Source organism: Camelus bactrianus, chromosome 2 (genome assembly GCF_048773025.1).
Source record: "Camelus bactrianus isolate YW-2024 breed Bactrian camel chromosome 2, ASM4877302v1, whole genome shotgun sequence".
In the NCBI taxonomy this organism is placed as follows: domain Eukaryota; kingdom Metazoa; phylum Chordata; class Mammalia; order Artiodactyla; family Camelidae; genus Camelus; species Camelus bactrianus.
Genome location: NC_133540.1, coordinates 96,634,286 through 96,661,014, shown reverse-complemented (window position 1 = coordinate 96,661,014; position 26,729 = coordinate 96,634,286). Strand labels below are relative to the sequence as shown.

General features: G+C 39.7%; 1 protein-coding gene across 11 annotated transcripts in view; it reads right to left on the bottom strand.

Annotated features, from left to right (window-relative positions):
• HERC3 (HECT and RLD domain containing E3 ubiquitin protein ligase 3) overlaps positions 1-26,729 on the bottom strand; it is a 130,028-nt gene that overhangs the window by 43,150 nt on the left and 60,149 nt on the right. For all 11 annotated transcript variants that reach the window (XR_012500607.1, XR_012500609.1, XM_074347154.1 and 8 more), the window contains 12 exons: positions 25,115-25,174; positions 22,673-22,784; positions 22,086-22,275; positions 20,110-20,273; positions 19,865-19,978; positions 10,892-10,915; positions 10,709-10,798; positions 9,348-9,518; positions 7,392-7,535; positions 6,272-6,438; positions 3,374-3,440; positions 1,977-2,059 (listed from right to left, as the gene is read on the bottom strand). Coding sequence is in view for 9 of the 11 variants with exons in the window: in XM_074347154.1 (XP_074203255.1) it covers positions 1,977-2,059; positions 3,374-3,440; positions 6,272-6,438; positions 7,392-7,535; positions 9,348-9,518; positions 10,709-10,798; positions 10,892-10,915; positions 19,865-19,978; positions 20,110-20,273; positions 22,086-22,275; positions 22,673-22,784; positions 25,115-25,174 (1,386 nt within the window). In the remaining 2 variants the exon portion in view is untranslated. The remainder of the gene's footprint in view (positions 1-1,976; positions 2,060-3,373; positions 3,441-6,271; positions 6,439-7,391; positions 7,536-9,347; positions 9,519-10,708; positions 10,799-10,891; positions 10,916-19,864; positions 19,979-20,109; positions 20,274-22,085; positions 22,276-22,672; positions 22,785-25,114; positions 25,175-26,729) is intronic.

The following is a 26,729-nucleotide window of genomic DNA, read 5'->3' as shown; positions in this document are numbered from 1 at the left end:
TTTCCTCTGTGAAGGCTTCCCTCCTCATGACCCTCCCAGGCAGAGACTGCCATTCACCTTTCCCTACCCTTACCATTTCTTTAAGCCAAGAAGCTTTGTCTCTGGCCAGTGTGCTAGTGGTCCCTAAATCCTCAGCTCAAGAGTCTACCTTCTATTCTAATAATCTAAAGCTCCTCCAAGAATGTACATTTTTGCTGTCTTTGTTTTTTATTTATTTCACAACTTTTTTCTTCCTGGTACTCATTGTAGGCGACCTCAAGTTCACTGGTGATTAAAGTTGGCATAAGTAACTAAACAAACTACTGATATAAGGCGTCTCTCCTAATACAACAAACTAGTGAATACAACAGAAAAGAAGCAGACTCACAGACAGAACAAACTAGTGGTTACCAGTTGGGGGGAGGAGGGGCAATACAGAGATATACAACCTACTGAGCGTAACAGGCTCAAGGATATATTGTACAACACGGGGAATATAGCCAATATTTTGTAATAACTGCAAATGCAAAGTAACTTTTTAAACCTGTACAAAAAATTTACATGCAAAAAAATCCTATTAAAAATATGAATTTATTTTTTAAAAAAGACACCTTTCCTTTGAGATATATAAAAATTTCCAGCTCTAAACATAATCACCTGGGTATCACACAGACATGTCAAAATCAATATCCATGAAATGAAACTCTTTTCCCCTTCTACGCTGCTCTACAGATCCTGTTTGCTGTTGATCAGCTGTCCAAGTTAGAAACCTCAGGGCTGTTATTAATACATGTCTCTCTAGGACCATCCACATATAATCAGACACCAGCTCCTGCCGACTGCATAACCAACACGCAGCCAACTTCGCATCCCTGCTACCTTCGTCTCAGCCCTCACCACCTGCTACCTGAGCTACCTCAACAGCCTCCTAATGGGTCTCCTCGCATGTGGCCGACTTCTACATGGCCACCAGTTAACTTTCTAAAACAGAGATCAACCACGTCCCATCCAAACCCATTTAAGGCCTTGACAAGCTCCACCGCACAAGTACTCATCAGTCTCTACCATGTGTTAAGTTTGAGAATCCGACTCACATTATTCCCTCTGTCTACATGTTTCTCCCACTCGCACTCTTCAATGTCTGGTAAAAGTGTTGTGGCCTCACATCCTGATTGGGTGGCACCTGGCCTGTCACTTTCCTATCACACATGCCATAATCCACTGCAATCATTTATTACAATGACTCTCCCCAGGTAGTCTTGAGGATAAAAGTTACTCATTTCCTACACCCAGCAACATGCCTGACATATAGCAGACACTCAGGGTTTGTAAACTAAATTAATTAATATGCAGATGGCCAACAAGCACACTTATAATACAAAGTAAACAAAACAGAATTTTCTTGCTCCTCCAAAGAGAGAACACAGAGAAAATTATCCTGAAAAAAATCAGATATACTTGAATTAATTTTCATGAGGCAGAAAGAATTTAATTAAAAACTTATATTACAAACTCTTCAGCAATAAAACCACAATAATAGAAAGCATCTTTATAACATTCACTTACTCAACACATATTTTTTTTGAGTATCTTTGTGCCAGGCACTCTGCTGGATGCGGGAAATCTTGTGCTAGACGCTGGGCGTTCATTCATTCCAGAATGTTTTCCTATCAATTATCTCACTTTAGTGTCACAACCATCCCATGAGGTAGGCAGGACAGTTGCCATAACCCCCATTTTACAGATGAGAAACTGAGAGCAGACAGTCTACCTGGTTTGCTCAGGGTCAAAGCCAGGAAGATGGAGATCTAAAACTAAAACAGTTCTCTCCTCAATCCAGGTCTGGTGCTTCTTCTCCTATTAGGCCTGCAAGTTCTGGCTCTACCACCCTTATTTCCGCTGAAGAAGGGATTAAAATTCAACTTCAGTCTTGGTCTTAAAAGTAAAAGTGCAGAGAAATGAAGTAGAGAGGTCTGCAGTCCAGGGTGAGGACTAACCTGTTATCCTTGCACACGGTCACCTTGTCTCCCCCAGGTATCAGCTGCTTCTGTTCAATCACTCCATAGCTTTCTCGACAAATCTATATTTGAGAAGGAAGAAAAAAACTTTCAGTTTGTTTACAACTTATCTTTCTAGACCCCACATGACTGACAGAAGCCTTGAGAACAAATGTAGCTTAATGACGACTGATTACCACAGAACATCCTCGGGAGGAGAAAGAGAAACTGAATGAGAAAACACTGGCACCCTGAAAGACATCTTCTGTTTTAAGACATGGAGTTGCCAATAAGTGCAATCAAAGGGAAAATGACATGAGCTCTAGAAAAGAAATTTTATGTATAGGAGTAAAGAGGATTCATGCTTTAGTAATTTTCTTAAGTGCATAGATTAATCATTCATTCACTTATTCAACACATTTACTGAACTCCCGTAATATTCAAGACACTATGACTACCCTATGACCCACCAATTCCACTCCTGGATATACATCTGAAAAAAACAAAAACACTAATTCAAAATGATACACGTACCCCAGTGTTCATAGCAGCGTTGTTTACAATCACCAAGATACAGAAGCAACCTAAGTGCCCATCAAGAGATGAATAGATAAAGAAGATTTGGTGTGTATATATACAGTGGAATACTACTCAGCCATAAAAAAGAATGAAACTTTGCCATTTGCAGCAACATGGATAGACTTGGAGGGCATTATGCTAAGTGAAATAAGTCAGAGAAAGCCAAATATTGTAATGATATCACTTACCTGTGGAATCTAAAAAACACAACAGACTAGTGAATATTAAAAAAAGGAGCAGACTCAGAGATCTAGAGAACAAACTAGTGGTTAGCAGTGGGGAGAGGGAAGAAAGGGCAAATAGGGGTAAGGAATTAAGAGGTACAAATTATTATGTATAACATAAGCTACAAAGATATATTGTACAACACAGAGAATATAGCAAATATTTTATAATAACCATAAATAGAGTATAGCCTTTAATAATTGTGAATCATTATTTTGTACACCTGTAACATATATTGTACAGCAATTATACTTCAATTTAAGAAAAGACACTGTGACTAAAGTAAGTTCGCTTAGGGAAGTCTGAATTTATTCTTTTGTTTGTTTTTTGTTTTTGTTTGGATTTTGAACTATTTTATTTTTGCTTTTATTATTTACTGAGTATCAAGGGGATGTAATCAGGATTGAAATGCTCCCAGAACCCAGGAAGATTTTCTTCCTCACTGCCTCAAAGGGCCACCCGAACTTAAAACATTTTTCCCCTCTCAATCATGAGTTTATTCTTTGATTTGGAGAAAAATTAGTGTTAATTATGACTTGTAAACATGATGAAAGAGACAGCTACGATCATAAGTAAACTGTGGAAATCCTTACCGTAAAGTTGAGGCAGAAAGTCTCCTCAATATCTTCCCCAGGGTAATCTAAAAGTTCTTGAAGACTCCTAATCACAGAACGACAGAGAAAGGAAAAGAGGCAAATCAGACATGGCAACAGTGTCTGAATCTCCGTCACACGTCCAGACTGTTTACAATGAAAAGCTGTAAAAGAAGATTCTAGAACAAATATAAACCCAGACTGACAGAAAATGATGTTAACTATATCTTGAAAAAATATGGCAGTTGACTTATAAGACATTCATTCATGGCTCTCTGTTCCTACTGACAAATCTTACTGCATTTATGAAAGAATTCAGATGGGTTTCCCCCTGATCCACTTGTGTGAACCCTGGTATTCCTTGGAAGCAGATGTATGAGGAGATGGTACTGCAATGGTCCTCTAGTCTGGCTTTATCCACATGCACTAGCAGAATAGCCCTTTCGTCATCAAAAAAGCTACAAAGTCACTCCATCCACTTAGGAATCTTAATGGCTTACTTGTTAATGCAAGGGACTCTATGGTAAAGCACTCTATTTAATCAGCCATACTAAAGAACACTGAAACACGTTTACGCCAGTGAAGGTCATGTTGTGGCCCTCACGAGAACACATTCCTGTAACCAGACCTCATTCTCACTTTCTTCCTGAGTGAGCTCCGAGTCTGGTGGTTCCATAAAGAGTTGCCTAGGAGGAAAATTCTTAGTGTGGAATTTAAATCTGCTTCCAGTTAACCAGCCAAGATCATTACTTGAAATACATCATTCCCAGCCAGGTTGGCAAAGAAAACAGCACACATTTCTGTCTCAGTTACCAAAAAAGGAACCTTTGCCTGGGTCTCCTCTGCCATTTTTTTATACTCTTTCTAAATTTTCTTTTCCTCTCTCTGGGCCCCCACTCCGCCCAGCCTTTACAATTTCTCCCTATTGGTGTCCGATACTGGTGGTGTGACAGTCTCATTTCCAGAGGGCACCTTAGAGACCACTCCTCCTCTATTGCCATCTGAAAATTGGTATTCTTTCTCCATAAAAAGGTATGTTCCTGCCTGTTAAAGTCAAAAGAATATGGTGTCTTTTTATGTACTTCATCATACGCTACCTAAAATCAATACAGATAAACTCAGGATAAAGGAGCTTTTAAGAGCCAGAAAGAAAATAACCTAAAAACATGGCTCTACTACTTCGGAAAACAGTCTACAGGTTCCTCAAAAGGCTAAACATAGAGCTACCATCTGACCAAGCAATCCCACTCCTGAGTACTCATCCAAGAGAAATGAAAACTCATGCCTACACAAAAAGGATGCAAGAACACCCACAGAGGCACGAGTCCATAATAACCAGAAGGTAGAAACCAGTCAAACGTCCACCAACTGACGAGGGGACAAACATAATGTGGCATAACCATACGATGAAATGTTATTGGCAATAAAAGGAATGAAATGCTGATACAAGCCACAACTTAGTGGAACCCTGAAAGCATGCTGTGTGAAAGAAGCCAAACACAAGAAAGCACATGTTGTATAACTCCATTTATGTGAAAATCCAGAATAAACCAGTCTATAGAGACAAGAAAGTAGACTGGTGGCTGCTGAGGGCTTCGGGACGAGGAAACTGGGGGTGTTGACTAAGGAGCACCAGGCTTCTTTTTCGGGTGATGAAAATATTCTAAAATTGACTGTGGCAAAGCTGAACGACTCCATGAATGTACTATAAGACACTGAATTACATACTTTGAGTGGGTGAACTGTGTGGTATGTGAATTACATCTCAATTAAACTAGTTTCTAAAAAAAGCTCTGTAAGAGAACAGAACATACATATATTCTTCTCTGCCCCCAGTTCCTTGGTACAGAGCTCCCCAAACCCCTGTAAATCCCTAAGTGAGAAGGGTACTAGGAGTGTCTTTTGTTCTAATGCAGTGACTCTGGGTGGGTCCTGGCTGGGGGCTGGGGATCAGAAAGACCCAGCCATGATTAGAAACTTAGAATTTTCAGCCCATTCTCCAGAGACGGGCGAGGGGCTGGAAATGGAGGTCATAACTGATCACGCCATTGTGAGGAAGCCTCTATCAAATCCCCACAGTAGGGGGCTCCGGAGCTTCCAGGTTGGTGAGCACATCCACACCCGGAGGGCGCCACACCCCAACTCCACGAGGTCAGGAGCTGCTCCTGCGCTCAGGACCCCTCCAGACCTCACCCTACGTACCTCTTCATCTGGCCGTTCATCTATATCCTTTATCGTATCCTTTAATAAACTGGTGGACCTAACTGTTTCCCCGAATTCTGTGAGCTGCTCTAGGAACTTAGTGAAACCTGAGGAAGGGGTCGTGGGAACCTCTGATTTGTAGCCCATGGGACAGAAGTTGTGGGGAACCTGGGGACCTACAATCTGCGGCTGGCATCTGAGGTAGGGTGGGAGCAGTCTTGTGGGATGGAGCCCTTAACCCGTGAGATCTATCTCCGGGTAGATGTGTCATAATTGAGCTAAATTTGTAGGCCACCCAGCTGGCATCATGGAAAATTACTTGGTGGTGTGGAGGAAAGCCTCCCACACAGCCAGTGACCAGAAGTGCTATGAGTGTGGTCGTAGTGTGAAAGTCAAGGAGACACAGAGAGGAGAAACACAGAAAGACGGGGAGACCTGCAGGGTTTTTTAACACAGGTTCCCGCTTCAGTACTTTCTCCCCTGTATGTACGGACCACGACATGAACCTGCCTGCCCCCAGATGACGCAGGCAGAGCTTCAACCAAGCAGCTGCGGAGCTATGTCTTACGACGAGGCACACAACACGCAGTCTAACGATGAACTCTAACTCATACATGCAGCGTTTCGACCTTTAATCCCAGGGCAGAGGCAGCCAGAGCCATTTCCCATGCCAGTGCCCCGTCTCCCGCGTTGTACCTTCCTTCCGTGGGTGACAGCTCCTTCAAGTCTTCCAGGCCAGGCTTCACGTTCAGCAGCTTCTTATAAAGCGCCAGCGGGAAGTGCAGGTCGACCACGGTGGAGTTGTAGATGGCGAGGCCACAGGTTATGCCAATCAAGTGAAACCAGTTGTGCTCTACAAAACACTGTCAGCATGTGTGCAAACATATGAAAAAGAAATGCAGTGTTGGTGGCCCTCAAAACCATCAGCCATTTACCTTAAAATATTTTCTGTATGAAAGAATGAGGATCTCACTGAGTTACCTTCTGAAGCAGAGAAACACCCTTGACAAAAGTTTGATTATCCCCAAAAGACACAATGTAGACAAAAGTAAGCATTTCTAGCTCTTCTGTGATACACAGACCAGCGTATCCTCACTGAGAACAATGCTGTCCAACAGAACTGTCTATAGTGATGGAAACATTCTATTCTGCACCATCCCAGGTGGCAGCCACCAGCTACATGGGTCCTGTGAATGTTGGCTGGTACTACTGAAGAAATGACTCCAGTATGATTTAACTTTAATTAAATAGAATTCAAATTTCAAAAGCCACATGATGTGAGTGGCCGTCTTTCAGGACAGTGCAGATCTAAGGAGCAAACTCTGGTAGAAAAAGAACTAAACTATAGTCTGCTTAACATTATAATTGCCTTTTAAAACTCAGCTCCCCTGTGGAGGGACAGGGCAAAAAAAATTTTTCCTCTATTACTGAATTTTCAAAAATAAAGTATGAACTTGTGTATATCTGTATGAGTATTCATACACATACTATCACTGTTATCAAAATAAGGCATATTTGACTATTACATTTTACATGTCATAAAACTAATTTCTTTATCCTACCATGTTCTTTCTACCCTTCAAGGATTCCAAAACTTGGAGCTTACCTACTAGGAATGGAAAAGGGGCTGATGGGGGACAAGATGCACTATGAGCCACAGGTGAAATATGAAGACTGGATATATTATATGGACATTTTAAATTATTATCTTTGTTATGTTCCCCTCTGTAAAATTCAGAAGTCTAGGGATTGGTCTGAAAACAAAAAAGGAAGTTTAATTCAATCCTTCTGTTTAATGGTGACACCAGTAACTTACCGTATCTGAAAACCACAAGAGATTTGAATCTGGATAGTAGGTAAACATTCCATAGATGGGATTCAACAGTTCTTTTAACAGTAAAAGAAAGAACTCTTTTGTGACACCACCAGCATCCACTGCTTCTTCACCATCAAAAATGACCTTAAAATAACGAACTTAGAATTAATATTTCAGGGAAATCGCTGGCATTTTTTTTAAGCAAATTGTTTCCAAAGTCAGGACTAAGAAAGGAAAATATAACAGAGAATACAATGATGCAATGAAAACTACAAGGTGTGGCTACTGATTATTAACAAGGCACTTGCAAAGGTACAACATTTTTACTAGGCACTTCAAGGCATACAAAGAAAGTCGTAAGTTTACCATATGTCCCCAGAAAGTTTACCATCTATTTAGGGCAGGAAGGCAAACATACAAGAACCAATTCAAGAATACATTTTATCTTCAAGGAGTCAGATACACTGAGACATAAAGATTCTGGCACACAGAGAAACACTGTGATTAACCAGAGTAAAAGAAGAAATCTCTCTCAGTGGGTCACTGAACTAACTGAAAGGGAGGAGAGCATTCTCAGCAGGCACTGATGGGGCCCCAGGAGAGGATATACACAGACCCCTCAGCAGACCCACACCAGGTACTCTGGACCCGTAACAGTCATCACGGTGACGACTACAGCAAACCAACAGACGAGACTCACTGAGCATTTACTCCACGCCAGCCAGCACCAACTATTACCCTAATCCTCAGAACGATCTTGTGCATAGGGATTACTATCATTACCCCCATTTTACAGGGAAGGGCTCAGACCCAGAGCTAAAAACAGCATTTGAGAAAGCTTATCCTGGTGGCTCTGTTCAAGGTTGCCTAGAGCAGGACGAGAGGAAGCATCTGATAAAAAGGCAAGCGGATGGCTTTACTCAGACAGGCACAAAGCAAGAACTGCCTCCGCTGATTTAGTGATTGAAAACAGGGGCAGAGAGAGCCCCTCTTTTTGTAATATCGAAAGTCTAACCCAGAAGTTCTAGGGAGAACTCTCAGGCAGATTGATGGGATGGATGAGAACTACCGGACATCTTGCAAAGGGCGACAATATCACAGAGAACATCAGTTTCTCGCCTATTATGTTTCAGAAACTGGAGTTTACAACAGAATTGGAAATAGAGTAACGAAAGCCTTCTGAAGGGAAAGGTAAATGACTTAAAACTTCAAATAATTCACTATATTGAACATTTACTGTGTTCCAAGCATTGTGCTGAGCCCCAGGAATACACAAACATGCACTATGAGGAAAGACAATTTCTTAATTCAGCAATTTCAGAGTACTAAGAGTGCCTATCGTCACAGGCCACCGGCTACCCAGACGATTTCACTACCTTTATGTTCTCTTTTTTTTTTTGAACCTTCTTTCTCTTAAATCTTTGACATCCAAAGACGTCCTAGATGCTGGCTTGACAGTTTTACCTAGTTGGAGTTTTAGTTGTGCTGTTGTTTGCTTGTTTTTGGTAGAGCTGGAGCAGGTACACTGAAGACAGCAAAGACCCTATCATCCCTCAAGTAATCCACTGGCATTTTTATTTGCTGTTATGTTGAGATGTTCTGTTTGGTGATTTGACAGAAGGAGGTAATTAAATTCTTGTAAAATGAATTTAAAAAATAATGAATGGCTGCACTCCACGATGTAAATAAGATCTTCGCTGCTTCATCAACACTGTTTAAAGAAGACCTAGGAAGGGGGAGGGTACAGCTCAGTGGTAGTGCATGCGATTAGCGATTAGCATGCGAGGTCCTGGGTTCAATCCCCAGAAACTCCATTAGATAGATAGATAGATAGACAGATAGATAGACAGACAGACAGACAGACAGATACAAACGCTAATTATCTCACACGCACACAAAAAAAAACACAAAAACAAACCTAGGAAGGCACTTAGAGGAATATATGGAAGGGCTCACTTTGAGAGGCTTTTTCAAATCAATATCAGAATGAATGCTCAGCTCTCTTAGGGCATCTCCGACAAGGTTGTTCCTGCGAACGTGAAGGACCAGGAAGGGGCTTCTGGCCAGCAGAGGCTCCAAGGTGAGAAGCATAAAGACATTCTGCAGGTTGGCTCCATTGACCGCCACCTGGAACAGCACATCCAAGAACACAATTACCATTCTGAGTGCACCTGGGAGCAAGGACAGCAGCAGCCGTGCCTCTGGACCCGGGCGGGGGTGGGGTGGGGGGGTGGGGGCGAGCTGACTGCATCTCCATTTTGTTCTTTGTTTCCCTCCTAACTTTTCCAGTAGATTTTGTAAGTTACTCATGATTACAAAACATACAAATCTTTCTAATCTGAACCCAAAGAGATTAACTGAAGCACTTTATAAACCATATGATCCATAACTCGTTCCAGGAAAATGATTTAGACTAAGCTGATTAAGAGTGGAATAACAGTGCTGTGGAAGAAAGTGAGGATGGAGAGTGGGTAAAAGCCAGCACTTTCAAAGCGGCAGGCAAAGAAACCTTGCAACCATTTGCTAAGTGGTTTTTATTCTTTGAAAAATGTCCATTTCCTCTGGAGAACTTTGAAGTTGTCATTGTCATGGATATATCACTGTGAAAACATATATATATGTATATATATATAGAGAGAGAGAGAGATAGGAGCTACAGAGACACAGAAAGACAGGGAGAGGAAGATGAATGAAGTTATGTATCCACCAACAGTAGAAACTGGGAGATTTCAATTGCTAATTCACAAATATCTTTGTAGGGCTGTCAAAACCAATTATATTTTACAACAAAAATGCATATTTAAAATAAGTTAAACAAATCTCCATAACTTGTATTTCTGTTCAATAAGGAATCACCAGCTCTATTTAATTATCGATCAGGGGCTGGCAGACAACAGCCCACAGCCAAATCCAGCCTGCTCCATGTTTTTGTACAGCTATTTAGCCAACAATGGTTTTACCTTTTTAAATAGTTGAAAAAAAATAAAAAGAAGAATATTTCATGCAAAAATTATACAAAATTCAAATCTCCTGCTATGACAGAGGTGAAATGTTGAGATAGACTGTATGGTGCACAAAGACAAATATTTACTATGTGACCCTTTATGAAAACACTTGCCGACCCCCAGTTTATGTAAATGTGCATTCATGTGTATGTGTTATATTCAATATAATATTGCTGAAAATATTTCTAATAGTTCTAAAGGTTATCATGGAACATCATCCCAAATAAACTTTCTATTAGGAAAAATTACAACTGGATGTATAAGATGAAAGAAACCCAGTAAGAAGAGGAAATGACTTTTAAAATAGGTTACCTGCATCTGCAATTCAGCATCAGTCTGCAGCATTTTGGTCTTGGCTTGGGCATCAAAGATAAAAGGGTAGGAACAAAGTGTAACAGCATCCTGGAATAAAACACATTAGTGGCAACATTATAGCATTTCACAGAGAATACTGCTAGAAAAATACATTAAATAAAGATTTAAAGGATCATTTACCTGTATTATAGATGGTCTAGCCTTCTGTGTAAAGAAAAATAAAAAGTCTTTTAGTTGGATTGCAAAATGTGAACTTTTTACCCCCCACAAAAAACAAAACACATAATCTGACCATTTGGCCACAGAATTAACACCATTTGAATGGCTGACCTGAATTTTGATAGAATACACCAGATGTTTTGAAGGACACAGGCTGAGAAAAACACTAAGAACAATTTTTTTTTTAATTTTAAAGAGGACCTTTTCAAGCCATTTCAACAACTCCACAATTCACAGCATTAATTCTCGTTTATAAGAAATCTAATTCTAAAACAGGAGCTTTACAACCATGACTTCAGAGACTAATTTTGTTGGGTAAAGTGGATAATGCAAATGTCATTTATGTGTCAGCAGGTTAAGTTTCCTTTTACACACACCCACACACATGCGCTGTTACTCTTGGGAGAAAATATTTAGAAAGCTGTCCCTGACTTGGCACTTACACTAATGCTTGTCCTACCGAAGACACTCTATCAATATGTGAATGAAGTCTGATTAAACTTTTGAGGAAGGAATAACAGCACAGGCACATCTTGCTTTACTGCGTTTCACATTATTGTGCTTCATTCTTATATGTGCTTATAGTCTTTTTTTTTTTTTTAAGACAAATTGAAGTTTTGTGACAAACCTATGTCTTGCAAGACCATCAGCTCCATTTTTCCAACACCATTTGCTCACTTTTTGTCTCTATGTTACATTTTGGGAACTCTCGCAATATTTCAAGTTTTTTCAGTATTACTACCCTTGTATATATGGTGACCTGTGATCAGTGATCTTTGATGTTACTACTGCAAAAAGATTATGACTTGCTGAAGGCTAAGATGATGGTAGCACTTTTTAGCAATAAAGTATTTTTAATCAAGGTTTGTACATTTTTTAATATAATGCTATTGCACACTTAACAGACTACAGTATAGTGTAAACATAACTGGGAAACAAAAAATTTGTGTGACTTAATTTACTGTGGTGGTCTGGAACCAAACCCACAATATAATAACTCCGAGATATGCCTATAAATAAAAACCACCACAAACATATCTAAGAGGTGTGTTGCAAACAGATATCCAAGAGGTGTGTTAGTTTCATTTATCAGGAGAAAAAAGGAAATCTCTTCTGAAAGTTTTTGTTAAGTTAATGAATAATGTTTGCTACATAACCTAGTAGAAACAAAAAATCAATGGTATAGACCATGTTGACAGGCAGCAATATTTCTCAGACAGAAAACCATGGATTTCTTCTCAGAGATGAGATAACTCTATGAAATTTTTTGATTTTGTGGTGTTTTTAAAAAATGATGTCCTAAACAAAATAAAAGCACATTATGAATGACCTCCTTATAATGGTGTGTTACCATATAATGTGCATTCATTCTAATGCCTGCACTGGTACCATGTTATACTAAACAGTCCAGGGTAGTAGGGAAAGAAGAAAAGCAGTCTTCCTTTGTAAGTGATGCTTTCGTGCCCAGGAAAAGGCCAGGGCAGTCCTGGCCCACTGCACTGCATGCATGAAGGTTCAACAGCAGGTGAAAGGACAAAAGAGAGCTGAGTCACCCCAGGGTGGCCAGGCCAGGCCGCAGAACGTCCTCGTCACAGTGCAAGCGGGGTTTGCTTGCAGTAAGGCATTCTTGCTCATCACATATAAAGCAGTGAGGCTAATCTGTGCTTTACTGATTTTAGACTTTTGTTAGTTATTGTACATTTAGCCTGGTTTCCTAATGTTCAAACGCTATAGGAATAAGGAGTGTATACCTACCTCCTTTAGTCTTTGTGCATTTCTCAATGAGATTATTTAAAGGCGATTTTGATTAAAATTCACCGTTTATCCTTTAGAAGCAGGTTTCTTCAGGGACCTTGGAACATTTCCCTAGATTGAAAACACTAATGGGAGAGAGGATTCCAGTCCAGGGAGACAAGGTGTGGAATCCTGCACGAAGAACCCAGAGTGACTAGACTCTTTCTCATTCCAATTTATCTGATTGCTGCGAACTTCGGAATTTAAATCACTGAAATAAACACATGCACGCCAAAAAAGCAGCATTCTACCAAGTTACCTTCTACCGTAGGTACCTACAAAAGGTACAGTATCCTGAGGGAGTGTGTTTAAAATTGGTGCCAACATTCAGGATTTTCTAATCTTCCTCAGAAGAGAGTTTATTCTAAGCATTATTTGCCTATCCCCAGGGAAAAGAAAAATTTTATACGTGTGTTGGTCTATAAAGCTAGATAAAGTTCTGAGCACTTCAACTGTGAACGTGTCAATGGGAGAAACGATAACAGTGACTACAGAAACAGCTGTTGGCACTTCCGCCTCCCAGTGTACAGTCGGCCCTCCTCCACGCGTTCCACGACTACAGACTCGCTCAACCTCACATTGAAATACTTGGGGGGGAAAAAGACAATTCCAGAAGGTTCCAGAAAGCAAAACTTGCATTTGCCGTGCACCAGCAACTTTTTACATAGCATTTACATTCTATTTACATTTATAGAGCATTTACACCATATTAGGTATTAAAGTAATCAAGAGAAAATTTAAAGTATATGGGAGGATGTGCTTAGGTTATATGCAAATAATATACCGTGTATCTATACAAGGGGCCTGAGCATGGAGAATCTGGGTATGGGGCTGAGGCTCCTGGAACCAACCCCCTATACGATACTGAGGGACAAGTGTACTAGTAGTTTCAAACACTGGCATTTTTGTTGGTGTGATACTGTTATTTCAGACATCAGTCAGCAGCTCTGCCTGTATTTCTTGGTTCTCTCCAGTCCCACTCCAGTTCAACTCTCCTGCCACCCTCACCCTGCCACCCCCACCACAAGCCCTCCCAGACCCCTTTAATGCCCATCTTCTGCAGCTCCCAGTCTGTCCCATAGCCCCTTGCCTGATCCCTACCCACCCCCCAAAGGAGCCCAGTTTGGGGCTGGCTGATCTGTCTTCTGGAGAAGGAGGAGTCAAGCTGAGGGCAGGGTCACCGTGCTCTCAGTGGGTAGGTTAGTTGGAAAGAAATCCAAAACTGCTGAGTTGGGAACCAGAGCCAAGGCCAGAGAGCTGGTGGTCCAGGAGACCTTCCCCAGCCTCCGACCCCCGAGCTGTCAGCTCTCAGGAATGTGAAGGAGGGAAGGGTACTCCGTTAAAAGGAGCAACAGACCTATATGAAGGTCTATTGACATGTCTACAAACTTTTTATAAGTCTATGAGTTTTTGTATTTGAAATAAAATAATTTAATTTCACTGATTTTTAGTCTGTAGATGCCAAATATTTCAGAAATGGTATTAGGACTGGTATATCCACGTTACATGAAATAAACCCTGAAATAGCCGTATTATGATTCTGCTTCCTGGCTGCTCTCCCCAAGCTGGAAGGACGTGCATGCACTGATAAGATATGAGATTCCCCAGCTGAGACACAGCTTGTCCTGGGCCATCCATTCCACAAGTGAGACTTACAAACCTAAAACTAACTTTGTACTACTGGTGGACCACATTTCAAGTTTTCCTGCTTAAAATGGGGCTATAACCTTAGTTCATTTTTTTTTGAAATGTATGAAATAGAAGCAATGAGTAAGTACATGGTACAAAACTAGAGAATTGAGAGTATCTTTTTCTTTTTTTTTTTTTTTAATTTCAAATCAATGTTTCCTAAATATGGCGGCGTCCGGGGACAAGAGGCATCGCACAAACACCTGGGGTGCCAGGAAGGAAACACAGGAGCCTTTGCCTTAAGGCCAGCCTGCCACCATGTGTTCCTGTCCCCTCAGTGGGCAACTCTGGCTCCCAGCAACACCAAATGCTGAGGCAAACACAGCTGCACACCTCACCCAGGCACAATTCTGGTTCCTGGAACCAAAACACTGCCCTGTATGACACACACAGTCGACATCACGGTGTCACGTTGACTCTAGTCTTTATTTCTGAAGCATTTCCTTTGCATCACTGACTTTCTCACTTGTGCTGCCTTCTATGAGAGCCCAAAGCCACTCATTCTACCTGCTCTGGTTTTCAACTGGCAGCTTATTAACTGAAATAAATAAGCCACTACCACCTCTTCTTTAAAATAAGCAAAAATCAGCCACTTTAGAATTTTCCTTTTGTGCTCCATAGCCCTTTGCATACATGTGTTACGTCCCCTTGTCATTCCTTTTTCACTGCACAGAACACCCCCAGAAGAAGCCACCACGTCCTGTACTTGCCTCCATCCCTAGGGACTAGCAGGCATGTGACAGTCATTAGGTGCCCAAGACTGCTTACCAAAAAATATTATTATATTTATTGTATAATAATAATTATATACTGAGAACTTATTATATGCCAGGCACTAGGTACTCTGGCAAGGAAGGCCTTTCCATGCTTTCTCTTATTTATAAATGAGGACACTTGCCTAAGGTTACATGGGTAGTAGGCCAGAGGTGAGGCCTGAACCCAGTTCCTTTTGACTAAAGCACATTCTCTAATCCGTATGCTATACTGACTTCACTACTACCAAGCTAAAGAATTTAACACATAAAAGCCCATTTATTGTAAGATACACACACAATGGAATACTATTCAGCCATAAAAAGGAAGTCCTGCCACCTGCAACAACATAGGTGAAATTGAAGGGCATTATGCTAAGTGAAATAAGCTAGACAAAGACAAATAATGTATGATATCACTTATATGTGGAATCCGCAAAAAGAAAAAAGAAAAAGAAAGAAAGCCGATGTCATAGGAACAGAAGAATGGTAGTTGCCAGGGATTGGGATAGGGGTTGGTGGGAAGAGGGGAGGAGACGGAGAGATGTAGGGTATGATCCTTTCAGTTATAAGTCCTAAGGAGCTAATTTACAGCATGGTGACTAAAATTAATAACACAGTATCATATACTGGAAATTTGCTGAGAGCACATCTTAAGCATTCTCAAGACACACACAGAAAAGTTAACTATGTCAGGTGATGGATGTGTTCATTAACTTGGTCTCTGTAGTCATTTCACAATGTACATGCATATTAAATCATCACGCTGTACATTTAAATATACAGAATTTGTTGATTATCCCTCAATAAAGCTGGGGAAAAAATTCACCTATTGTTTATTACTATCATTGAAAAGTGGTTAAGTGTAGAAATAAACCCATGCACATATGGCCAATTAAGTTATGATAAAGGAGGCAAGATCATACAATGGGAAAAGGATGGTCTTTTCAATAAATGGTGCTGGGAAAACTGGACAGGCACACAAAGGAATGAAATTGGATCATCATGTTACTTATCATACATAAAAATTAACTCAAAATGGATTGAAGACTTGAATGTAAGATCTGAAACCATAAAACTCCTAGAAGAAAACACAGGTAGTAAGCAACTTGCCATCATTCTTGGCAATGATTTTTTGGATCTGACTTCAAAATCAAAGGCAACAAAAGCAAAAATAAACAAATGGAACTACATCAAACTAAGATCTGATAAGTGGTTAACAACTAAAATATACAAAGAACTTACAAAACTCAATAGAAAGAAAACAAACAACCCTACTAAAAACTGGGCAGAGAACCTGAACAGACATTTCTCCAAAAACGACACACAGATGGCAACAGGCGCATGAAAGATGCTCAACATCACTAATCATCAGGGAAATGCAAATTAAAACCACTATGAGATACCACCTCACACCTGTCAGAATGGCTATCATCAAAAAGACAAAAAAATAACAACTGTGGGCAAGGACATAGAGAAAAGGGAACCCTCATGCACTGTTGGTGGGAATGTAAATTGGTGCAGCCACTATGGAAAACAGTATGGAGACACCTCAAAAAATTAAAAATAGAACTACCATATGATCCAGCCATTCCACTTCTGGGTATTTATCCAAAGAATACAAAAACACTAATTTAAAAAGATATATGTACCCCCATTGCAGCCTTATTTACAGTAGCCAAGATATGGAAACAACCTAAGTGGCCACAGATGGATGAATGGATAAAGAAGATGAGGTGTACATGCACACAATGGAATAATACTCTTGTAACCAAGCGGGACCCTAATGGGGCCTTCCTGGGACAGACCACTCCCCTATAGCCTCTGCTTCAGCTCCTCTCTGAAGTCCCTGGATAGCAGTATCTGATGCACACTTCCTGAGTTGTTTTGCAGATGTGAAAACCTCCACCAAATGGAAGAAACTAACTACTTTATGACCATGAGCATGTAGCACCCAGACCTCCTGGAGCCTGAGGACTGATAATGTGACGGTGCACTGTTACTTCACCAGCAACCAGTCAGAGAACTGTGCACAAGCTGATCACAAAACCCTGCAACTCCCTTCCCTCACCTGGCCTTTAAAAACGTTTTCCTGAAACCCATCGGGGAGTCTTTTGAGTACTAGCTGCCCTCAACTCTTTACCTTGTGCCCCGCAATAAATGCTGCACTTTTTTTTTTTCACCCAACCCAGTGTTAGTAGATTGGCTTTACTGCAGGCAGGTGAGAGGACCCAAGTTTGGTTAGGTAACACTCAGACATAAAAAAGAATGGAATCTTGCCATTTTTGACAACATGAATGGACCTTGCGGGCATCATGCTAAGTGAAATAAGTCAGAAAGAGAAAGACAAATACTGTCTGATCTCACTTATATTTGGAATCTAAACAAATAAATCAAATCAAAACAACACAACAAGCTCCCAGGTAAGAGACAGTTTAGTGGCTGCCACAGGGGAGAGGGGATGGCAGGTGGGCGAAATGGGTCAAAGGTACAAACTTCCAGTTATGAAATAAATGAGTCACAGTGATATAACACACAACATGGTAACTACAGTTAATAAAACTGTATCGCATATTTTAGCTGCTAAAGTTGCAAAGAGAGTAAATCTTAAAAGTTCTCATTACAAGAAAAAAAAATTTTTAACTATGTATGGTAACAGAAAGTAACTAGACTTACTATGGTGATCATTTCACAGGGTATGTGAATATCAAGTCACTATGTTATACACTGGAAACTAATATGTTATACGTGTCAATTATATCTAAAAAAAGTAGTCAGAAAAACAAATTAGTGTATGAAATAGTTTTAGCATTTTAGGTTAAAATCCAAGAGATCAAAAAATTTGAACTTTTATTTCTACTAGTATTGTATAAAACAGAAAAACTTCCACAGAAGTCATAAAAGGTCACACAGTAATTTCACCTAATTTTCTATAATAACTCCCTTAACTACTGAAGAGGAGATGAGCATCTGGTATTCAAGATGGTATCATATTTGCTTATCAAATATTAAGAGGAAGGAACTATAAAAAAGTTATAGAAAGTTGCTCACTTAAGCACCTCCATTCAGAGACCACAGTCATGATAACATATATTTTAACACCAGCAACTTCTTTTTCAGAGTCAAAAAGAATTAGGGCTCTTTAGAATCATTTTATTCAGCAGCAAATCACAGAAAGGATAGAAGTCAGAAAAACTGGCTTTTATAGCTAATGGAATTGGTGGAAAAATTGTGTAACTTCTCCAGGCCTCTGTTTTCTCACCTAGAAACAAAGCAGTTGGCTAAATAACTCATAAGGCTTACTTCAGCTCTTAACATTTTATAATTCAGTGAATAATTATTCACAAACTGATAAAACAGAAAAGTCTATCTTTTTAGAATTTCTAAATCAGGTGAAAACAGAGTTCATTGTTAGCCACCATTTTAAACTTGGCATATAAACCTAATGTTTAGAAGACTCATCCATTTTTTTGAAAAATATTTTGTTTTTTCGAGGTAATTAAAAACCTTATTAAAAACCCAGTATGTGTCTAGCATTGATTATCTATTATGTGACAATCTTGCTGAGTTAAATAAACTTATTTAAATACACCTTGCTTTTAGAAATCACTGCTGACCTCCAAAAGCCCTACAAAAGCCCTGCAGGGAAATATCACCTAAATGTCAGTGATTAATCTGTTAAACTGGCAAGGACTCACCTCCAATGTATCTGCTGTGCATGGCTTCACTAGACACAATAACCAAATTAACACTCGGTTTTCTGACATCACTCAAATTTACACATAATCCACAGATGGGGGATCCTAAAAAGCCATGCATATACCCCAAGCCAGTCTGCAATCAAACTGAGGAGAAAAGGCAAAGGTGGCAGGCAAGAGCCCGCCGTTCTAATACACAGGGAGAACAAGGCCAGGGATGGGTGACATTTTCACACACGTAATCCTGAATCAGAGGTGGCCCGTAGGGTTCAGGCAGCTGACATAAGACGACTAACACAGGCTGGCAGTTAGATGATAATTAGCAAGTGATCCTTTCCTCAATGTCAAAATCAAGCTACAGTGGTGACTTGGGCACATATAAGCCTCGTTCAAAGAGCCCCCATTGAACCCTAGCCAACTGGCACCATCTGGGAAGACAGGTCATGTTGCCAGACCTTCCAAGTTTCAAGAAAAGCCAAAAATTCATTTTACATGTCTTGCTTGACTGTTTTAAACTGTGGCAAAAGACACATAAAGTGCACCAATTTACCATTTTTAAGTGTATAGTTAGGTCATTAGTGTTAACTATATTCATATTATTGTGCAATGGATCTCCAGAACTTTTTTATCCTGCAAAACTGAAACTCTATACCCATTAAACAACTCCCCATCTCTCCCCAGACCTGGGCAACCACCATTCTACTTTTTGTTTCTTTGAATTTGACTACTTCACATAACTTGATTTTTTTTTTTAATGTTGGCAACTAATTAAAATTTATAACATTGTGGGTGACCACCCATTTAGGACTGCTTCTGACCATTTATGGCCACTCAAAGCACTTCAATATTTCAAGAATGCGCAAGTCAGCCGGTAAAACACAGGTATGGTGCTAACATCAAAGTGAAGGACAAATTTTAGACCCCAGATGTGCTTTTTTTGCCCTTATTTGTACTCTGAGAAAAGATGAAAGCTTTAAGATATACTTGCCATGAATTCTTACCATGCCTGCTTGATGCAAGAACCACATGAGGTAGTCTTCCTGAATGTCCACGAGATTGGAAATCTCAGGAATGTAAAATGTATCATATTCCACATGCTTCACTTTAAGATTTACCTGATGAAGAACAAAACAAGGACAATTAAAACCCAGGCAACTGGAAAGTGGTCCCCATAGAACATCTCATTAGATCATTTTACCCTACTGTCTCCTCACCCCTCTCCCCACTGGCTCTTTTCTGTGCTCACCTTGTATAACTTCTCCAAGAGCTTCAGAGCTGCTGTAACATAATTGTTAAACAGTACGGGAATTAAGAATGTCTTTCTTCCTCTCAGGAGATAAACGACTGCACCTTTATAGAGGTTTACCAGCTTCATGAAATATTTCGGGCATACCTGAGACCACCAGTTATCTTTAGAAAGAAAGGAAAAACACATTTCAACCTGTAATCTTGATCAAGTATTAATGTCTTCTGCCTACTAGCTAAAAACTGCTGCAGCTAGAAAATAAACATTAGTCTAAAACACATGCTTCCCAAAACTGAGTTAAAAAAGAGTCCATTAAAGCATTTCTGGAGAAAGCAGCAGCTGTACAAGAACCCCAGAGCTTTTTCATAAAGCTGGATCTGATTTTTCTCCTCCCTTGAGGACTCCTTCAAAAGGCTGATCCAGAAGTTCAGTCCCAAGGGTACACATGAACAAGATGCTAAGGCACAGATCTGGGGCCGGAGCATTCACATATCCCAGTCCTCTCAGCCCTCTGCTCAGCCACCACCTAAGTCCAGCACCACGGATGCCGAGGACCACACGCCTCAGAAGCAGCACCCATACGGCAACTGGTCACTCCTTTCAAGAAGCAACATTAGTTTGAAAAACTACTATTTCTGTTTCTTAGTAAACAATGCTTTCTGATAACCAGACAAGAAGACTATACCATTGGTTTCTACTTTGTCAGAAACAAACTCGGTCATACTAACATATTTATAGGATGAAATGATACAATGTCTGAGATTTTTAAAATACATTCCAGAAAAAATAAAAAGGCGGTGGTAGGGAGAACGGAGGGGGAAAAGGGGCAAAATACTGATTATCAGGAATTTGTGTGATGGCTATCTGCAGTGTTCTACTTTGGGGGATTCTTTTAATTTAAATTTCTATAATTAGAAGTTAAAAACGAATTAAGTGTAAAACTGAACAATTTTGATCTCTTTATAATCCTACCTGGAGAAAGTAAAATTAAAAACCCCCAAACTTAAAAGTCAGGTAATACAGGTAAAATATTCAGAGATTGCCATCTCTATCTCACAGTCTATTAGAACACCTGGGAAAATACGCCCCAAGGGCTTTTAATCCTAAAAAACATTAAGGACTAATATAGTACTAGTGCTTTCCTGATTATTTCTGTTTGTATATCTTCTTCAAAGGTGGAAGCAATATGGAAAAGCCAGTATTCCATCCTCAGCAATACAGGTCTCTTTATTCATGGGGAAATCACACTCAAGTAACATCCTAGTCCATATGGAACGCAGAAGTTACTGAGCTGCAGTGAATACCTAAAAAAAAATTTACCAAGGCAAAAAAAAAAAAAAAAAAGGGAAAAGCCAGGTGACAGACTTTCTGCATTTGATTAATAAAAACATCTCAGGTGCTACTCCCATGAGAGACACTCTCCAATTCACTGAGGAACGGAAGGTTCTTATCTCAGCAAAGTGTCCGTAGCCTGCAAAAATCAGTGTGGACTCAACTGTCCTAAAAAAGAAAAACAAAACAAACATTTGGTAAGTCTCCACCAGGTCATTTTCTTCCTCTCCTTTTCTGGAGACCTGTGTATCACACCAAAACTGTTCATTTCACTCCCACCCCCTAAGTTAGGTATAGGAGAAAGAACAACAGATGGACACTCATTTTTGAAGCACTATTAACAACTAGTAAGTGTAGGAGGAGAAAAAAATACAGTTGAATTATCTAACATTGTGAATATTTAAAAATCAAGATTAGTCTGGCGAGAATCATTTCAAATAACCTTAAATAATGGTTCCGTTTCTAAATAATGGTTAATTTACAAATATGGCTAATTAGAAATTAATATCAAAGAAAGAAAAGTTTAAATGTTAAGGATATTAAATGGCAACAAACTGATTCTTGGATCTCAATCCACCGAGAGCCAATGGTCACACCAATAAAATAAAAAGCACAAAAACCTACACAAAATGTAGCAAATTCACCTAAGACTTTGCTGGGGTTTGTATCCAGCCGCAGAATGGCCATCGCCAGGGGGATAGTCAACGTTATGTAGTACTTGGAATCCTGAAGCAGGGGAAACTCAGGTAGTATTAAGTAGATTCTCATTGCTTCAACATCTGGTGGTGAACTCGACAACTGAGGAATCAGGCAACTTTCAAAGCTATTCAGGATCTGTAGGAGAGAGAAGAGCACTGAGAAATTCAAACACACCTGAGATCTAGTCCAACTCACAAACTATTTGAGAGACTCTCAACTCTCATTCATTCAGTATGTACCCAGGACCCACTATGGTCCAGGCACCGGTCTGGGCACCCAGGAAACATCAGTGAAAAGAAGAGCCAAAGATCCCTGCCCATGCAGACCTTACACTCCGGAGGGGCACTTCCTTAGAAAACTTGAGCCAAATAGAAAGCTAAAGGGAGATCAAATTCCCAAAGGGATTACAGAGTTAAGATTTACACAAGACTTTTTTACCTTTTCAACTTAACTGTTTTTCTCTTGAAAGTTGTCTTATTTCAATGTAAAAATGCATTTTTAAGCATGCATTCTGTAAATGTAAAAAACCTACCTGCTCTAGAATCATGGAGTGCTGAGAGCTCATTAACTTCTCAAATAACACTCTAGTTGAGTTCAGGTCAATCCCAGGGATTTTGGGACTTGTTTTAAAATGCTCATCAATTCTAAACAAACAAACAAAAAAAAGTGTAACAGAAGAAAAGTAAACACTCTGATAAAAATTATAAACAGGTAAATGAAAAAGCTTGTATGTAACTAATCAGACTTAAATTTGACCTCGCAGACAAGATGCACGGAAACATTATACTTTGGGGAAACCCGACGGAATAAATCTCTCTAGAATCCCTTTTTCAAGATGATCTTAAAATTGTCAAGTCTTTTTTCTCTCAAGTTAAAGGACAAGGATCATCATTTCAGTTTGAGGCTGTTTATATGCAGAGTATTATCTCCCGGATTTACTCTTGTGTTTTTGCCTCTTTCTGTAATTGTGGTACATTAAACCAGACATAGAGGCTGTGCCTAAATGCAAAAACAAAGAAACAAACAAACAAACAAAAAAAACCACCCCTAGTGCAAACTGGCCCACTCAGCAGCTAACGGCAAGCTTAAAGCAAGTATTTTTTTTTTAATCAGATCTACAACAAATGCAAAGTTAACGTCTTTCTTAGTTAACGGAAAGGATACAATTATATTCACTCAAGGACTAATTTCACAGCTACTGTTTTTAACTTCCTAGCAACTAATTATTTTCTACCCTTAAATAAAGTCTTAGCATTTTAGAGACTTAAGAGAATGTCTCTTTTAAATTCCCACTCTTGAACATACCACATCTATTAATTACAAAAGAACTATCTATTTGCAAAACAGGCCTCTGTTTATGCATAACAGACACATTCAGATAGTTTTAAAACCACCTGACAGCAATGCTATAATTTATAAAAACATAAGTAGAACTTCTAACATTTGAAAAAAAATCATAATTATATGTACTGGAACCTAACTGGTCAAATCAAGAGAAGCTGTTTGGGCTTTGTTTGTGGGGTCTTCTGTTGCTGTCAGTCTAAATATAAATCTGCCCAAAACACAGAAATTAATTCTGATGTCCCATATGTAACCTTCCACATGCTTACAAGTACCTTCTGCTATGCTCTTAAGAAGCCTTTTAAGAAAATACTTTATCTACATGTATTTATGCTTCATTAAACTGGTCTTCATTTTCACTGGTTTCCTATGATGCATAAAGCTGGGGGGACAGAACTCCTGAAATAGCACAGAAGTCCATTAAAAGAGAACAAAAGGCTTGACCCACACATCTACAGAATCCATGATACTAAGAACAGATAACCTTACAAACCTGGCCAAGAGCCATTCCCAACTTTCATACAAGTTGTCCTTTTAGAGCAAGGTTTCTCAGCCTTAGTACTTTTGACTTTTGGGGTCAGACAATTCTTTGTAGGGATTGTGAGATACTTGGCCTTTGCTTTCTAGATGCCAGGAGTATACACTCCCCCACTGTACAACCAAAAATGTCACCAGTCATTGCTGAATGTCCCCTGAGAAGCAAAATCAGCCTGGTTGAGAATCACTGTTCTAACAGACCAACATTAGCATAATAAAGAATATTTTTCCCTGGAAGAAAAGGCTAAGAATTGACTCCAAAATGAATTGGATGAGCTCATTTCAGTTGCCCTAATGATACAAATAAACGACTTTGCAATCTTTTACTATAACTGAATGGAGTTTCTGAAGCAACCTCTTGCAACCCAGCTAGGGACAGAATTTGTAAGGGAGAGGAGGGCAGGGAGGAGTAGGGTTCACACACAGAACAAAAGTCTTCCTGGGATTTCATTAGCCTTATCTCTGGAAGGAAAAGAATGGAGAGATGCTCAGGACTTGGGATTACCAAAGATCAAAACCCATGACAGGACCGTCCCGCTGTAGTAAGTTCCTGAGGGGGTTATTTGCAGAAGGGATTAAGGCCAAGCAAAGAAACATTTACTATCGGAGAGTTCAGGCCAAACATAATTTCCTGGTGAGCTGGGCTGGACCTGAGTCCAAGGAATCCTGAAGTCCCCTTGGAAATTTCCCTAAATTTACTCTTTTTGAGGAAAGAAACAACTATGGGAAAGCAAACCAAAGAAACCAAAGAGATTATTTAAAGAACTAAGAATTTAAGAACAAATACTGTACACATGGTGGGAGTAACATCTTGGAACACCCTGAAAAATCTTACTTTTGATTACACCAACCCTTTCTGAGATGCCGTCTCTCTCTTTGGTCCTCTGCCTCTCTGCCAACCAGGCGAGAGTCAGCACTGCCCTTCCTGATGTCCTCTCATTCATCGTCATTAGGTATGCTGATTTTTGCACAAATCATCAGCTTATCCACTGAATTAAGGCCAACCACCATCAAAGAGAACAGAAGTCTTTGGCGGCCTATGCTGAGTAAGCATTTGATCACACGTGGGTATTTTTTAAGACTCTAAGTCACTTACTTTTTTTCAAGAAAACTTCCATTCCAACAGGCTGCAGAAGACAATATCTGAACAACACCACTGCTCAGAAAGAAAAAGGGAGGGAAGCCTTTAATAATTACAAATAAATGGTTATTTAAGTGTCAGCAACAGGTTAATCACCTATTCCAGGGTTTCATTAATAGCTGCTCTTTCTTACCCAGGTGAAGCTTTGGAAGATGTACATTTGCTTTAGAGAAACATTGTGTCACATCTCAAAATGGACAAGAACTTAAGTTTTACATAAGTCATGTTAAAATTTTTAAAAAGTATCAAAGCTACCAAAAGAAAATTCTTGGGCCTAATAATGACCTTGAACATTCCTCTCCTACCAACGATCTAAGACACTATCCACATCTCACCTCCAAACATGAACACAAAATAAACCCAAAAAAGAGAGGCTGAGCTGTTATTTACCAAACACAGAAAGTATCTTTGCAAATTCATAACTGAACACTTTTATTTTGTTGCCCATCTGAGAAAAACTAAAAATAAGTGAAACAAGTGTTTATTCCTATTACTGAGATTACACAGCTTCTGGGAAAATAGCTAGTTTCTGAGGAACCAGAGTGAAACCACAGGTCAGGAACCCCGGACCCTCTTCTTTAGTGTAAGGAAAAGGGGAGGAATAAAAAATATATATGGTTGAGGAGAAGATCACAGTAACTGCTGTTGATCAAAGAATCTGAGTCAGGAAAGATCTTAGGAGATCATTTCTTGCATCCCTTTATTTTGTAAATAAGAAAACTGAGAATTAAAAGTGCCAAGGTCCCAGCAAAGGGAGTCTGCAGTCCCCCCACCGGGCCCACGGTGAGTCTAGCCCCTCATCCCCTTCCCTGCCACCTTCCAGCTTTAACTCCCTGGCAGAGCCTCTCAGGGGTTACGGGGATTCTGAGGACTGCCGTGGAGGTGCTCTAAGGCATTCCAAATGATCACCTGCTTCAAAAGTTGCTACCTGGTGTGCCCAAAGTTTAAGGCCCTGGGCTTTGCCCCACTACAATTTACATCATAAGGCAAGATGTTTTTTTACACTTTTCTGGGCATGACCACCATCTAGGAAACACAGCATGATTCATTCATTCCCAAGAATTAGACGCTGCAGAAAAATGGAAAAGCTGAGGAAAGCCAATAAAATGTGTAACAAAGTTAAAAAAAAAATTCTCTTTTAAGAATAAAATAAACTTGCTGAACGGTCTCAATCCTTTAATTGTACTTTTTTTTTTCTACTTGACACTGAATTACTATCTCAGCTTATCATTTTGAATGTGAAAATGCTAGAAGTATTCAGATTAGGTAAAACAACAGCTGTCCTGGACTTGGGATGCTTTGGAATAGGCATCGAAGAAACTCTCAGGGTTAAACAACAGTAACACTGAGCTTTCAAAGCAGAAAGGCCAGATCAGGCCTTCATCAGTCAGGATTTTTAAGATCCGAACAAGGGAGGTTGAGGAATACGCTCTATATAAAAATGGGAGAACAATCTATCATGTTCTTTAGGGCTAAGGGCACCAAACCCTGAACAATGTGTGCAAAAAAAAAAAAAAAAAAAAAAAAAAGTTCCTAAAATGTAAAACTCCATTTAAATTCACAAACTTAA